Below are 16310 nucleotides of genomic sequence, written 5' to 3' on the forward strand. Positions count from 1 at the left end.
TACTATACTGTACCATACCATACTATACTATACTATACTGTACTATACTACACTATACTATACCGTACCATACCATACCATACTATACTATACTGTACTATACCATACTACACTATACTATACTGTACTACACCATACCATACTATACTGTACTATACTATACTATACTATACTATAGCATACCATACTATACTATACTATACTGTACTATACTATACCATACCATACTATACTGTACTATACCATACCATACCATACTATACTATACTATACTATACTGTACTATACTATACTATACTATACTGTACTGTACTATACTGTACCATACCATACTATACTATACTGTACTGTACTATACTGTACCATACCATACTATACTATACTGTACCATACCATACCATACTATACTATACTGTACTATACCATACTACACTATACTATACTGTACTACACCATACCATACTATACTATACTGTACTATACCATACTATACTATACTGTACTATACCATACTACACTATACTATACTGTACTACACCATACCATACTATACTATACTGTACTATACCATACTATACTATACTGTACTATACCATACTATACTGTACTATACTGTACTATACCATACTACACTATACTATACTGTACTACACCATACCATACTATACTATACTGTACTATACCATACTATACTATACTATACTGTACTATACCATACTATACTATACTATACTGTACTATACCATACCATACTATACTATACTGTACTATACCGTACTATACTATATTATGCCATACCATGCCATGTCATACTATACCATACTATACTATACTATACTATATCATACCATACTATACTATACTATACTGTACTATACCATACTATACTATATTATGCCATACCATGCCATGCCATACTATACCATACTATACTATACTATACTATATCATACCATACTATACTATACTATACTGTACTATACCATACTATACTATACTATACTGTACTATACCATACCATACTATACTATACTATACTATACCGTATTATACCATACCATACTATACTATACCGTACTATACCATACCATACTATACTATACCGTACTATACCATACTATACTATATTATGCCATACCATGCCATGCCATACCATACCATACTATACTATACTATACTATACCATACCATACTATACTATACTGTACTATACCATACCATACTATACTATACTGTACTATACCATACCATACCATACTATACTATACTATACTATATCATACCATACTATACTATACTATACTGTACTATACCATACCATACTATACTATACCGTACTATACCATACTATACTATACTATACCGTACTATACCATACCATACTATACTATACTGTACTATACCATACCATACTATACTATACTGTACTATACCACACCATACTATACTATACTGTACTATACCATACTATACTACATTATGCCATACCATGCCATGCCATACCATACCATACTATACTATACTATACCATACCATACTATACTATACTATACTATACTATACTATACCATACTATACCATACCATACTATACTATACCATACCATACTATACTATACTGTACTATACCATACCATACTATACTATACTATACTATACTATACTATAGGATGTCGCTCTCTCTTATTTATAAAATAAAATGTAATATAAATACTATAGGATTACTATAAGATTACTATACAGTAATGTAGTGCAGTTCACCTTTATATTTACCACTACATCACTAGATAGACCCCTCACTCAGGCTGTACTGCGCATGCGCCTCGTTCTGCAGCAGTCTGTGTCTCGGACAGTCAACCCGGTACAGACCGACCGGTCTTCTGCACTGTAATCCATTTTGACTGTCTAATCCATCTGATCTATTTAATCTGTTTAATTTGTTTAACCTATTGGATCATTAGTGTTTAGTCCGGGTCTCAGGATGTCGTCCAGCCCGCAGGAGGAGAAGAAGGAGGAGAAGAAGAAGGAGGAGAACAGCTCCTCCTGGAAGGATTTTATCTACAACCCGCGGACCGGAGAGTTCATGGGACGCACCGCCGTGAGCTGGGGTAAGACAGGCGGTGCGGAGACAGGCTGTAGGTCCGGAGACAGGCTGTAGGCCTGTCTGTCGTTCAGAGGCCCGTCTGTCTGCCTCGGGACCCGCAGCCTGTCTGTCTGTATAACTCCTAAAGAAATAACCCGGTTCACATCTAATCGGGTCCGGCGCGGCGTGTGTGTGTGTGTGTGTGTGTGTGTGTGTGTGTGTGTGTGTGTGTGTGTGTGTGTGTGTGTGTGTTTTGCCTGCTTGCGTGCGTGCGTAGAGTTTAGTTATAGTTGATGTGAGTTATGGAATGATTCTTAATCAAGTATTAAGGTTTGTTTGTCTTCTGCTGGTTATTGGAATATTAGAGGAACATTAAAGAAATATACTGTTATATTATTACACTGTACTATACTGGACTTTACTATACTATACTGCCCAACCATACTATACTACTACTATTATATACTGTACTGTACTGTACTCATAGGTGTCATTTACACTGGGGACGCTGGGGACATGTCCCCACCACTTTTTGAAATGGCCGATTTTGTCCCCATCACTTTTTAAAAGCATAATTTGTTAAAAAATGTTCTGAAAAATAGCTTGCACCAAGAAATGTTAACTAACAAATGAGAAAGGTTTATTTGCACAATAAGAAAACATGCAATGTAATGTAAATATAGAAGAAACAAATGGGCATTGTCCAAAAAAAGTAACATAAGCTAAAAAAAAAAAAAAAATCCCCCCTAGCCTACTGATTCTAAAATGACCCAAAAACGTGCATGCACCCATCAGTAACTTTAACAGATTCTTGACACAGTTTCTTCTTGTCCAAGTTTCCGTTCTCTCTCTGTGAACATGACGAACAGACACGCTGTTGTCGGGTTCGTGACATTGAAGAGTGAAGCCAGGTCTTCAGGCGTCTTGAGGCACTGAAGCGTCTCTCCGCCTCAGCAGATGAGGCAGGACGACGAGCAGCAAACGCTCAAGTGCCTCAACTTGACTGAAGAGACCGCGGGCCTCGGTACCTTGTTCCTCATGATTTCTGACACTTCTGAGCAGGTTTCGTAGGTGTAATGGCCTTGAACATGACCAGCTGCACGTTAGGGACTGGAACTGAAGCTCTGTTAACGTTATTCCTTCAGTTGTTTCTACTTTGTCATATTTTAGGGCAGTGATACTGGATATTGTTATCGCTGGGCTGACTGACATGCACTGGTGCTTTCTACAGTAGATGTGATATTGGCGTTGTTGGATTGACATGGTGATGCAGCTGTGGGTGTGATGCATATGGATGACTGTACTTGTGCGGTCGACGTTGTTGTGCGTTTTATGCTGAGTATTTTCGTATTGTCGACTCTGTAGTAGCCTAGGCTATGCCCTTTTGATGCGCCGTTATGCAATTTTTTTCTCACCATAATGATCTACTCTGGCCTCATACCGATCCCCCATTACATTGCCTAAAATCGCATATGTTGAAGACCGTTTAAAAAATGTATTTTCATCTGAGCCCTTATGTCCCCACCACTTTTCAACACAAAGTGACGCCCTTGACTGTACTGTACTGTACTGTACTGTACTGCACTGCACTGCACTGTACTGTACTGTACTACACTGTACTGTACTGTACTGTACTGCACTGCACTGTACTGTACTGTACTGTACTGCACTGTACTGTACTGTACTGTACTGCACTGCACTGCACTGCACTATACTGCACTGTACTGCACTATACTGCACTATACTGCACTGTACTGCACTATACTGCACTGTACTGCACTGTACTGTACTGTACTGTACTGCACTGCACTGCACTGCACTGCACTGCACTGTACTGCACTGCACTGCACTGCACTGTACTGTACTGCACTGCACTATACTGCACTGTACTGCACTGTACTGCACTGTACTGCACTGCACTGCACTGCACTGCACTGTACTGCAGCGCTGGGTGTTTCTCACCATGTCGGACCAGGGCCAACTAAAGCTTTTCATGTTCAGAGTTCATTCTGTCTGTATAAGTACTTTGATAATTCATGTATTAACTGTTAGGTGCCCATAGATTAATGGGAAGGAGTACTCTCTCTCTCTCTCTCTCTCTCTCTGTTTCTCTCTCTCTCTCTCTCTCTCTCTCTCTGTTTCTCTCTCTCTCTCTCTCTCTCTCTCTCTCTCTCTCTCTCTCTCTGTTTCTCTCTCTCTCTCTCTCTGTCTCTCCCCCCTCTCTCTCACTGTTTCTCTCTCTCTCTCTCTGTCTCTCCCCCTCCCTCTCTCTCTCTCTCTCTCTCTCTCTCTCTCTCTCTCTCTATTCCATTAGATATTATTTGGACTGTTGCATCCTATCAATAATCAATACTGAGGCTGGAAATGGAATTGATGGCATTCTATCTAGAATATTTGACTGTATTGCTTATCAAGATGGTGCTACCAGTACCATCTTGATAAGATTAAAACAGACTGGGAAGACGAACTGGGAGAGGAAGTTTCAGACGATGTCTGTACCCTCGCCACAAGCTTCAAACAAAAAAAAAGGAAATGCAAAATACTGAGGCTGGGTGATTGGTAGAAGACTAACGAGCTGATCAGGACCTGCGGGCTCGTTAACTGGCTCGTTAACTGGCTCGTTAACTGCCTCGTTAACTGGCTGTATTAACTGATCCAGATGCATCTTAACACCAGTTGGTGTTAAAAAGTACCAAGGTACTTTTGTCCTTGGTTGATTAAATAAGGGAGGTCAGAGGTCACGGCAGACATAGTGAATCTGTCAGTGTGTGTGTGTGTGTGTGTGCACGCACACACACACACACACACACACACATCATTACACCCCCTCAGCATGGTATTAATACTCATAACCCTTGTTGGTTGGAGGGGGGTGTCTTCACATAAATACTTTGGAAACTGTCTGTCTGTCTGTCTTGCTCTCTCATTTTTCTTAGTGTGTGTGATCAGGCTTCTGTCTAGAGAGATACAAAAAAAGAGAGACAGATGTAGTGTTGTCTCTCTCTCTCTCTCTCTCTCTCTCTCTCTCTGAGGCTGTGAAGAGACTGTTATTCCAGTCCACATGACCTGATAATGTGTGTGTGTGTGTAGCTCTCCTCTCCCCGGGCCTGTTCTGTGCCTCTCCCTCTCTCTCTCTCTCTCTCTCTCTCTCTCTCTCTCTCTCTCTCTCTCTCTCTGCCTCTCTCTCTCTCTCTCTCCCTCTCTCTCTCTCTCTCTCTCTCTCTCCCTCTCTCTCTCCTCCCCCTCGTTCTATATTTAGCTGTAGCCCCTGAGATCCAAACCAAGACATGTACAATTCAGTTCTCCCTCTTTCTACGACTCTCTCTACTGATAGTAGTAGCAGTAGTAGTTGTAGTAGTATTTACAGTAGCAGTAGTAATAGTAGTAGTATTTACAGTAGCAGTAGTAATAGTAGTAGTATTTACAGTAGCAGTAGTAATAGTCGTAGTATTTACAGTAGCAGTAGTAATAGTTGTAGTAGCAGTAGTAGTGGTAGCAGTAGTAACAGTAGTAGCAGTAGTAGCAGTAGTAGAAGTAGTTGTAGTAGTATTTACAGTAGCAGTAATAATAGTAGTAGTTGTATTAGTAGTAGTCAGGTAAGGTGTGGTCAGTTGGTTGGGGGTGTGGTCAGTTGGTTGGGGGTGTGGTCAGTTGGTTGGGGGTGTGGTCAGTTGGTTGGGGACGTGGTCAGATGGTTGGGGGTGTGGTCAGTTGGTTGGGGGTGTGGTCAGATGGTTGGGGGTGTGGTCAGTTGGTTGGGGGTGTGGTCAGTTGGTTGGGGGTGTGGTCAGTTGTGTGTTCTGACTGACTGAAGAGCTGAGATGAAGAACATGGCCAGTTTGGCCAGAAGTTCAATTCAAGAGGTTTAAAGAAGAATAAAATGTCAAAATCAATATATCTAAGATAAAAAAACAAACATATATAAGTATATATATATGTATATATGTATAATAAAAATGTCTCTCTCTTTGTCTCTCTCTCTCTCTGTCTTCCCAGCTCTGATCTTCCTCTTCTACCTCTTCTTCTATGGTTTTCTGGCGGGGATGTTCTCTCTCACCATGTGGGTGATGCTGCAGACTCTGGACGAGAACGTCCCGCGGCACCGCGACCGCGTGGCCAGTCCCGGTGAGACCGATACAATATTAACATTAATATTACGAATAATTTGACTGCTGTCATATTTCCACTGTGACACATGACCGGCCCCGCTAGGACCAGGAAAGATGATAAGATTACTATTTCTACTAATAACATTACTAATGATATATGCATTTGCATGCATTTGTACATAGTAGTTAAATGTTTAGGTTTACCTCTGTTCATCTTGTTTTTAACTGTATATTTATTCTGTGTAAGTACATTGAGAGCAACGAAAAACCGAGTCAAATTCCTTGTATGTGTACATACTTGGCCAATAAAGGTGATTCTGATTCTGATTCTGATAATATTAATACTATTATCACTATTAATAATATTAATTTTACTACTATTATTAGTAATATTGCTGATATTTGTATATGGAATTTTTCTAATATGGCTCAGTGGTCTGGAGCGCCTCTCCTCTCCACTTTGAACTATCTAATAAAAAGGCAAAAATGCCAAAAAAAAACATCTGAGAAAAAAAAGAAAGGACAATGACATCACTTCCTGTAGAGCAGTAAACGGCGGGTGTGTTCTGAGCAGGTCTGGTGATCCGGCCTCACTCCATGGACATCTCCTTCAACCGCAGCGAGCCGGCCAGGTTCAGCCAGTACGTCCGGCACCTGGAGAGCTTCCTGCAGCGTGAGTCACTCACTCTTTATAAACTCTTTGTCTTTCAGTTTACTGTGGTTCAGACACACAGACCTACTGCTCCCGTCAAAGATCTACTGCTGTTGTCCTTTTCACATTTATTTCAGCTGCCAAATTGTTCTTCTAACTGGCACTGAAGATAAACTGAACTGAGACAACATGGCTGCTTTAATAATGCTGCTTTAAAGAGCTCTGCTCTTTGGGAGGGAACACGGCAGAGTCTTTTCCTTTTATCATGATGATCATGACTATTCTTGTCATGTGTTTAGCTGCAGTATGATGACAGGAGTGTGACCTGTCTGGTGTTTTTAGGGTTCAAGCTGCAGGAGGTGGAACTGTCAGGATTTTTTCCTGCCTTAAAACGATCTTTACCTCTGAGACTGTGAGTCCCAGAACAAGCAGATTTGGTGGATAGGTTTCAAATCTCCCCAACTACTCAGGCAAAAAAATATATACTGACTGGCCAGATGGTGGCGCTACAACAAGAAACTTTACATTTTACTCAAAAAGTCCTGAAGAGTATGGTGTAGAATCATTTCTTTCCCCTCCGATTCCTTGGCTAAAGACAAATTCATTGCACATACTGCTATTCATTTCTGCCTTGACAGTTGGGTTATTTGAACTCTTTGCAAAAAGATTTTCCCTATTTCTCCCACAAAGTTGATCCAATCTCCACAAAATTTTGCAAACAGCACATTTGCACTTCTTAGATTACGGCTATTACACAGACTTTTGAAATTGTTTTGACTGTTACACAGAAATGAAGTTCATACATATTTGCTAAAATAATTCACGTCACACTTGGTCATGCTCATAATGTTGTCATAATATTGCTGTGAAGACAAATTTTGCAAATTATGAAATTCTGTCAGGTGTCTGTGTGTGTTTGGCCAATGGGCTTAGCCCCCACCTGCAGCTATAATTATTATTAGGAGTCCAAGAACCGCAGGTGCTGAAACTTTATTGTTTTTGTTAAAATTCTTCTTCCTTTTCGGCCCTAAAACAAACTGGACCTCAGAGACCATGAGTCCTAGAGCAATCATGTGATTCAGATCTTCCCCACTGCTCTAAGGTTACACCGATCGGCCAGATGGTGGCGCTATAACAAGCAACTTAACCAGCCAATAACTCCTGAACTGTAAGGTCCAGAATCATTTTTTTAAAATATTTTTTTAATCGTCTTGGCTTAAGACAAATCCATTGCTCATACAGGTTTTAATTTCTGCCATGATCGACTTTCCGCCATTTTGAATTTTATGCAAAAAGTATTTTTCGCTATTTCCTCAAAGTTCATCCGACCTCAACGACACTTTGCACCGCTATTACCCAGAGTTCTTAAAATTCAAATCTTACGGCCGAGACAGCAGTCGACAGTGAAGACAAGGAACGCATAATTAACGTTTACATGTTCGACCAAACAAACCAAAAACAAACCCGTGTGTACGAAGGCCTAAAAGTGTCTCAGGCCACATCTGGTTACGCTCTATAGCTTTACCATATGCTCAAAAATTGGCAATTTTTCAAATGGCAACATTTCATCTGCAATTTCAGGACTGTCACTGAAATGTTCTTTGAGAAGTACGACTTTTCCAAAATGATGAATCAAGCTGATATTCTCACTGTCAAATCATTTGCCCCATGGGCTGCAGCCCACTAATGGTCGCTTGCAGCAATAATAATAATAATAGTAATAATAGTAATAATGATAATAATGATAATAATGATAATAATAATAATAATACTAACATGACAGCTGTCCTGTGTTTTGCTGCAGAGTATAACGACAGTATCCAGGAGCGTAACGACCTGTGTCTGGTGGGGGAGTACACTGAGCAGGACCGTGAGCAGGAGAAGAAGGTCTGCCAGTTCAAGCGCAGTCTGCTGCGGCAGTGCTCCGGTCTGTCCGACACCGCCTTCGGGTACGCCGAGGGGAAACCCTGCATCCTGGTCAAGATGAACCGGGTCAGTACCGGGAATCTGTTTCTGTTCAGCTTTTCTAATTCCGTACAAAATGAATTCACATGAAAGTACTTGGATGGAAACCCAGCAGCGTACCACCTTCTATCACGCCTACATGTTTACAATTTGAAATTCTAGTCATGGAACAAATATTCCTGCGAGCAGCAGCGAGTCTGTCGCTCTGGCCAGCAGGAAGGGTTCAGGCCTTGCTCTAAGGCTCACAGGCTCATTGTCTGGGGCAATATCTGAACCCGTGAAATTCTAGTTTCAGGATGGAATGGACCACGAGTTAAAAAACAGGTCTGATGTGGTTTCTGTCCATTCAGACAGCAGTTTAACTGCAGGTGTTTTGTTATGGTGACCTACTCTTTATGTCTGACTGTCTGTCTGTCTGTCTGTCTGTCTCTCTATCTGTCTGTCTGTCTGTCTGTCTGTCTGTCTGTCTGTCTGTCTGCCTGTCTGCCTGTCTCTCTATCTGTCTGTCTGTCTGTCTGTCTGTCTGTCTGTCTGCCTGTCTGCCTGTCTCTCTATCTGTCTGTCTGTCTGTCTGTCTGTCTGTCTGTCTGTCTCTCTATCTGTCTGTCTGTCTGTCTGTAGGTCATTGGACTGAAACCACGAGGAGACCCCTACATCAACTGCACGGCCAAGGTAACACACACACACACACACACACACACACACACACACACACACACACAGGGCCCAAGCAGTATGTCCTAGTGTCTGTATATTATCATCTGTCCAGTCATGTTTAACACACTGTGCTGTGTTTACATTGTGTGTGTGTGTGTGTGTGTGAGAGTGTGTGTGTGTGTGTGTGTGTGAGAGTGTGTGTGTGTGTGTGTGTGAGAGTGTGTGTGTGAGAGTGTGTTTCTACTCTATGAAACATGGATGTAACTAAACATACAGTATGTATGTAGGCCCAGACCTGTGGATATATTATTTCTATTAATGTATATGCGGATTTTTCATGTATATATGAAGAGTTTTCTTCCAACATGAATAGGAAACTTTTAAAATGTGACAGCAGATCAGACAGGACCGTCCCGTTTAAACCAGATGGGGCTTCTTCTTACACCTCGTTTGGTTAAATGATGACACACTTTGACCGACTGGATCCACAGATTTTACTATTTAACTTCAGATAATCAGGCTTTTTTTGTTTCTGTTTTAATTTGGAAATCAACTCTTCAGATATATATTGGTATGTATGTATGAAAGTATGTATGTATGCATGTATATATGTTGGTATGTATGTATATTTACATGTATGTATGTATGAAAGTATGTATGTATGCATGTATATATGTTGGTATGTATGTATATTTACATGTATGTATGTATGAAAGTATGTATGTATGCATGTATATATGTTGGTATGTATGTATATTTACATGTATGTATGTATGAAAGTATGTATGTATGCATGTATATATGTTGGTATGTATGTATGTATATCCCTGTGTGTTATTTTTTGGTTTCTCTCCATGCTGCCTATAGGGCCAGCAGCTGTGGGTGGGGTAAGATCATGTGGGTGTGGCCAGGGGCCAAGCCCCGCCTCCTTCATGGCTGTGTTCGTAAACAGAGAGCGGAGGTCAAAGGTCGTCAGCACTCTCACAGACTGCTGTTCTAAACCAGTAAACCACTAATCTAAACTGCTAGACTGAACTAAACCACCATCAACAAAATTCAGTTTGTATTGCAGTGATGGTCAAATCAAATGCCAGGATGAACCACAACAACAACAACATAATAATAATAATAATATTGATAATAATAATGATAATGATAATAATAATAATGATAATAATAATAATAATAATAATGATAATAATAGTGATGATGATAATAATAATAACAACAATAATAATAATAATAATAAGAAGAAGAAGAAGAAGATGGCTGCACACTGCCAACAGTATAAATGTAGATTTAAATAAATACATGTGTTATAATGTCTGTAGCTAGATTTGAATCCATGACCTTTCCCATCGAAAGGCAAAACATGTACCATCACACTAATTAGAAAATGCAACAGGAGAAATTAAATTATATATACTTTTATACCAGGGTCTCTACAGTGTTTTGTATATACTGTATATTCAAAGTGCAATGTAGGCCTATAACTAGATATTTTAATGTTTACATTGAAAATATAGGCCACTAACATCCGACAAGCTAAAAAGCACTATATTATTGAAAACGTTGTTAAATCAGTGATTCTGCTATTGATATGTGATGCTTTGACAGCTCTTCTATTGAGCGGCAAGGTCTGTTGTTTGTCATGAAATTTTCTTTCTACGATATCCACAACATTTTCATAACATTTCTTCAAGTAGTGCGTGAAGTATGTCCTGAGTGTTCAAGACCACCTGCCGCTCAGTGGGACTAAGGCAACAGTCTGGACACACACACAACATTTAGGAACCGTTTCCATCTTCCTGTCACATCAGTCATCTGATCCGTCGATAAATACCTCTTATCATTTTCTCTCTGTTCCAACGGAACCAAAAATTTCTCTACGTTAAACGGAGGGTCAGATTGTGTTTACGAACACACACCATGTCTCTCTGTTTCTGTCTTTCTCTCCATTTGTCTGTCTGCGGCCTCCATGCTGCTTCTGGCTCTGTGTGGCGTTAACATGGTGCTTTCTGTCTCTGTCCTGTTGTTTGCTAGAGATTTCCATCTATCTGTCTACCTGTCTCTGTCTCAGTCTGTCTGTCCTCCTCTAGATCGAGGATGTGAACAATCAGGAATTCATATCAAGTGTTAAAGGGACAGTTCAGTAAAGAAAAAAAACATTCCAATGGGTTCTCAAAAATTAAGGTGTTGTTTGTTTGGGAAAAACAACACATGCATATTCCAGAAAGGGACCAAGCCAACTGTTGTTTGTGATAAATAATCAGCAGTCCATTTTGGGGCAGTTAAAATGATGGTACTGTTTACACCAAATGACGGTACTATTCAAACTGTTTGGTTAAATTATAAGAGACCTTGACCGACTGGATCAACAGATTTTACTCTAACCCTAACCCAACAAATAAGTGATTAATGATAATGATTTGTCACAAAGAGTTGTCTTGGTCCCTTTCTTGAAAACTCATGTTGTTTTCCAAGTCCATACAAAAAGCTCTTTCACCACTGTTGAGTTGGAAGCAGACATTGTTAGTATTTGTTAGCAACGCTAGTGGAAGTCAATGGGGCTAAAAATCATATTGACCACCTTTCACAGTTCAGAACAGTTCTCCTATCTGTGTGACAGGATAATGAACTGTTAAGATGATTGGAGATGTTAGTTCAGAGAAAATCAGAATCTATTTTAGAGAAATGGCTTCCCATCAGCCGTTGGCTTCCCGTCATTCAGTTGGCGCTCGTGTGCAGAGCGACTCCCACTGACGGAGCAGGTAGGGTTCAGCATCTTACTCAACACACATGGCTGTTGAGTGACACCTATGGGTTGTAGGGATCGACCATGTGACATTTTGGGCAAAGGAGTTTTTCTATCCACTGTGCCTTACTGTCCTTCCTCTAGCATTGCTAACAAAATGACTTCTGTTTCCAGTGTCTCCCCAACCAAAACAGTGCTGCTGGTGCTGTCCAGGCGGACTGAGGCCGCTCTCAGTTCTTCATAAATCAGAATGACTTCTTACAAACTGTCCCTTTAAATATTTAAGCGGTCAGTAATCAGTAGAAACTGACTGGGTGTAGGTGCTGGTGTGTGAGGGATTGGATCTACTCCAAGCTTCCTGCTGTTGAAGTAAACCTTTCTGCTCTGCTGTGCCGTTGGTCCTTTGCTAACAAGCAAGCTATCCCATGATCCCCCTCTGCAGTTGGAACATTCTAACACCAAAAAACATCGTAACACCAAAACCATCTAAGGCTGCGTTTACACAGGCATGCTAGATCTGGTTCTGTTTGACACAGACCTGGTTTCCCTCGGCTGTCTAAACAGGATGAATCAGATCCCACGTGGTTTCTGTTCAGACAGCAGGAGACCAGATCTGGATCAGAGAGAGCTGTGAACCAGATCTGGATCAGAGAGAGTACTCTTGATCAGAGAGAGCTGCAAACCAGATCTTTATTCCCTGGGTGAATCCAGTCTGAGCTCTATTCATCTGGTCCCATTGACTCGTGGCATGATGAGCACTGTAAAAACACAGAAATTCTGTGTTTAAGTAACACAGGCTGACAACACACCAGTGTTGTAGTCGAGTCACCAAACCTTGAGTCCAAGTCGGGTCCCAAGTCTTCAATGTCCCAATCTGAGTCTGAGTCCAAGTCACGAAGGTCATGTCTGAGTCGAGTCTCAAGTTCTCAGTGATCGAGGCCAAGTAACTAGTTTGAGCTCAGGTAATCCATGCTAGAGCAACTTAAAAAGAACACATACAAATTCACATCTGTCATTAAAAGCTAGTTTATTAGTTAGAATGGAGAGTGAATAACAGTATGTTCAGACAGGCAGCTCAAATCCGATTTTTAGACTCACTGTAAATGGACTGTAGACTGACAGTAAACTGACTGTAGATTTACTGTAAACTGACTGTAGATTTACTGTAGACTGACAGTAAACTGACTGTAGATTTACTGTAGACTGACAGTAAACTGACTGTAGATTTACTGTAAACTGACTGTAAACTGACTCACTTTGAAGAGAACATTGCCTTCTGTCTCTCTTCTCTCACCTCTCTCTCTCTCTCTCTCTCTTTTTGTCTCTCTCTCCTGTCTCTGGCAGAGAGACAGTCCGTTATTGATGCAGTACTTCCCATCAGAGGGTCGTCTGGACAAGATGTACTTTCCCTACTATGGCAAAAAGGCCCATGTGAGTAACCAGTTACTTGTTGGTTTGTTAGCAGACTTATCTCTTAACTAGCTAGTTACTTAATTAGTTACATACCCTTGAAAGCCCTTGTGAGTAACTCTATCAGATAACTAGTTATTTAGTCAGTAAGTTAGCTACGTACTTCCCCTACCATGGCAAGAAGGCCCATCTGAGTAACCTTCACCTATTAACTAGTGAGGTAGTTTGTCAGTCATGCCTTGCCTCCACTGGTCACTTAGTTGGTTATTAGTTAGTCAGTCAGTTAGTTAGTTAATTAATGAGTTAGTTAGTTAGTTATTTAGTTGGTTAGTTAATTAGTTAGTTAGTTGGTTAGTCAGTTAGTCAGTTAGTTACTTAGTCAGTCAGTCAGTAATTTTTTTTTTAAACAATATATATTTTTTTATTTTTATATTTTACACATAATACACAAACAAAATGCAAATTATCAAATTATGATAAACATAAACAAAAACACAAGACAAAACAAATAAAAAATATCTACAAAAACAACAAAATCAAGCAGCAATATACTGCACCTTCATTTCAACTGTCAGTCAGTCAGTCAGTCAGTCAGTCAGTCAGTCAGTTAGTTAGTCAGTCAGTCAGTCAGTCAGTCAGTCAGTCAGTCAGTCAGTCAGTCAGTCAGTCAGTTAGTTAGTTAGTTAGTTAGTTAGTTAGTCAGTCAGTCAGTCAGTCAGTCAGTCAGTTAGTTAGTTAGTTAGTTAGTTAGTCAGTCAGTCAGTCAGTCAGTCAGTTAGTTAGTTAGTTAGTTAGTCTCTCTCCAGTCCAACTACCTGTCTCTCTCTCCAGTCTAACTACCTGTCTCTCTCTCCAGTCTAACTACCTGTCTCTCTCTCCAGTCTAATTACCTGTCTCTCTCTCCAGTCCAACTACCTGTCTCTCTCTCCAGTCTAACTACCAGTCTCTCTCTCCAGTCTAACTACCTGTCTCTCTCTCCAGTCCAACTACCAGTCTCTCTCTCCAGTCTAACTACCTGTCTCTCTCTCTGCAGCCTGACTATGTGCAGCCCCTGGTAGCGGTGAAGCTGTTGCTAACGAAAGACGACTACAACGTGGAGCAGACGGTGGAGTGTAAGGTTGAAGGTTCGGACCTGCGCAACAACGACGACCGTGACAAGTTCCTGGGTCGTGTCACCTTCCGGGTCAAAGTGTCCGAGTAACCAGACCCGCCAGTCGCCGCGGTTACCACAGACTGGGTTTAGACAGGCAATTAAGCTCTGGTTTAGAACTCTTTCTAGTCCAGACCTGATCTCCTCCTGGATGTCTGAACAGAAACCACAGTGAATCTGGTTCATCCTGTTTAGACAGTCATGAGGAAACCGGATCTGGACCGCAGAGAGTTAAACATCCCTACAGCCGCTAACGGCAGGATCCACACTGACGAGTGACGGTAACCTCACCACTTCTGATCCTGGGTCAGCACTGCTGTACTGAGGAACTCGTTAAATTCTGGACCTGATGTTTAACTCTTCCTGGTCCAGACCTGCTCCCTTCCCATCTGAACAGAAGCCATTCTGAATCTGGTTTGTCCTGTTTAAACAGTCAGTAGAAGACCAGATCAGGTCTGGACCCATCTGTCGTGGTGTAAACACCGGGAAGCATGTGAGAGAGCTGCACAATAATGTGATGTGTGTTTATAATAGTAATATAATAAATAATAATAATACCCATAGCCCTGTACCGCTATCCCCCCTACCGACTGTCTACTACCCCCCAGCCCCTCAGCCATTCCCTAACAGAGAAACACTAACAGAAACTGTTAACTTCACTAGAAAAACAGCTGAGGCAGCAGTTAGCATTATGTGATTTATTGTTCATATAACATCCTTTCCTGTAAATATAACATCTAACATCCTTTACTTTACATCCTTTACAGTACAGTAGTCAGGCTACCAACCACACTGTCTCAGTATTGGACTTATACAAGTCTCAGCCAAGTAATTCAATTGGTCAAAGACACGTTCCAGCTGTGCTGACAATTCCCATAAAGCTCAGCTAGCCATGATTAATACGCTGGGAAAGTGAGCATGGCGGCATACTTCCACTTTGTAGTCAGGAAGCTGTAGTCCTCAGAGTCCTGCCCAACTTTGTTTCCTCAGACAAACTTCCACTTGAATGTCCCATATCATGTAAAGCAGGACTCCCCTTGCCTCTGTGATGATAAAGGAGTTGGTCTATCTAAACATGGTGAAAGTATCAAAACGCACGGTCGCCAACTAAATCCACACAATCCATATTAGAAAAGCGAGCCTCTAAACGAGCCGTTTGGACTTCCGTAACTTTGTGGCGTCACAAAGGTTCACTCATTATCATTTCTGTAAGAAATAATAGACTAACAAAGTGTTTTTTTCAAAGCGGTCGAGCGGTCGTCATCGTTTATTACCGGAGAGTTTTCCCTACCTGTAGCCGCCGGGCCGCGGCGTCTCACGTTTCGCTCTCGAAACGGTTAGCCGATCGGAACGGAGGGTCGTTAATATTAATGAGCCTTAAAGACACGGCGACAGAAACGGCCTGTTCTTGGTAAGGCTCAGAGAGATGCTGGAAAATGAACGTGGAGAAATGGATTGAGAGTGTTTTTGGTTCATGACACCACACACACAGCTTTGAATGGACAGAAAGACACAAAATAAAACTCTGGA

General features: G+C 41.0%; 1 protein-coding gene across 1 annotated transcript; it reads left to right on the top strand.

The window, feature by feature from the left end:
* The first annotated feature begins 1900 nt into the window (after positions 1-1900).
* On the top strand, positions 1901-15298 carry atp1b3b (ATPase Na+/K+ transporting subunit beta 3b). The gene is made up of 7 exons (XM_078284284.1): positions 1901-2107; positions 6079-6207; positions 6766-6864; positions 8648-8835; positions 9430-9480; positions 13565-13651; positions 14664-15298. Exons 1-7 carry the CDS (start codon positions 1981-1983, stop codon positions 14829-14831), a joined length of 849 nt encoding a protein of 282 aa, XP_078140410.1. The 5' UTR covers positions 1901-1980; the 3' UTR covers positions 14832-15298.
* The last annotated feature ends 1012 nt before the right edge of the window (positions 15299-16310 follow it).

The sequence above is a fragment of the Centroberyx gerrardi genome, chromosome 6 (genome assembly GCF_048128805.1).
Source record: "Centroberyx gerrardi isolate f3 chromosome 6, fCenGer3.hap1.cur.20231027, whole genome shotgun sequence".
Classification (NCBI taxonomy): domain Eukaryota; kingdom Metazoa; phylum Chordata; class Actinopteri; order Beryciformes; family Berycidae; genus Centroberyx; species Centroberyx gerrardi.

Excerpts from the sequence above, each read along its gene's own strand:
- atp1b3b (XM_078284284.1), top strand. The coding sequence starts at position 1,981 with ATGTCGTCCAGCCCGCAGGAGGAGAAGAAGGAGGAGAAGAAGAAGGAG. Across the intron at positions 6,208-6,765 it reads CGACCGCGTGGCCAGTCCCG|GTCTGGTGATCCGGCCTCAC; the intron begins GTGAGACCGATA and ends TGTTCTGAGCAG. Across the intron at positions 8,836-9,429 it reads TCCTGGTCAAGATGAACCGG|GTCATTGGACTGAAACCACG; the intron begins GTCAGTACCGGG and ends GTCTGTCTGTAG.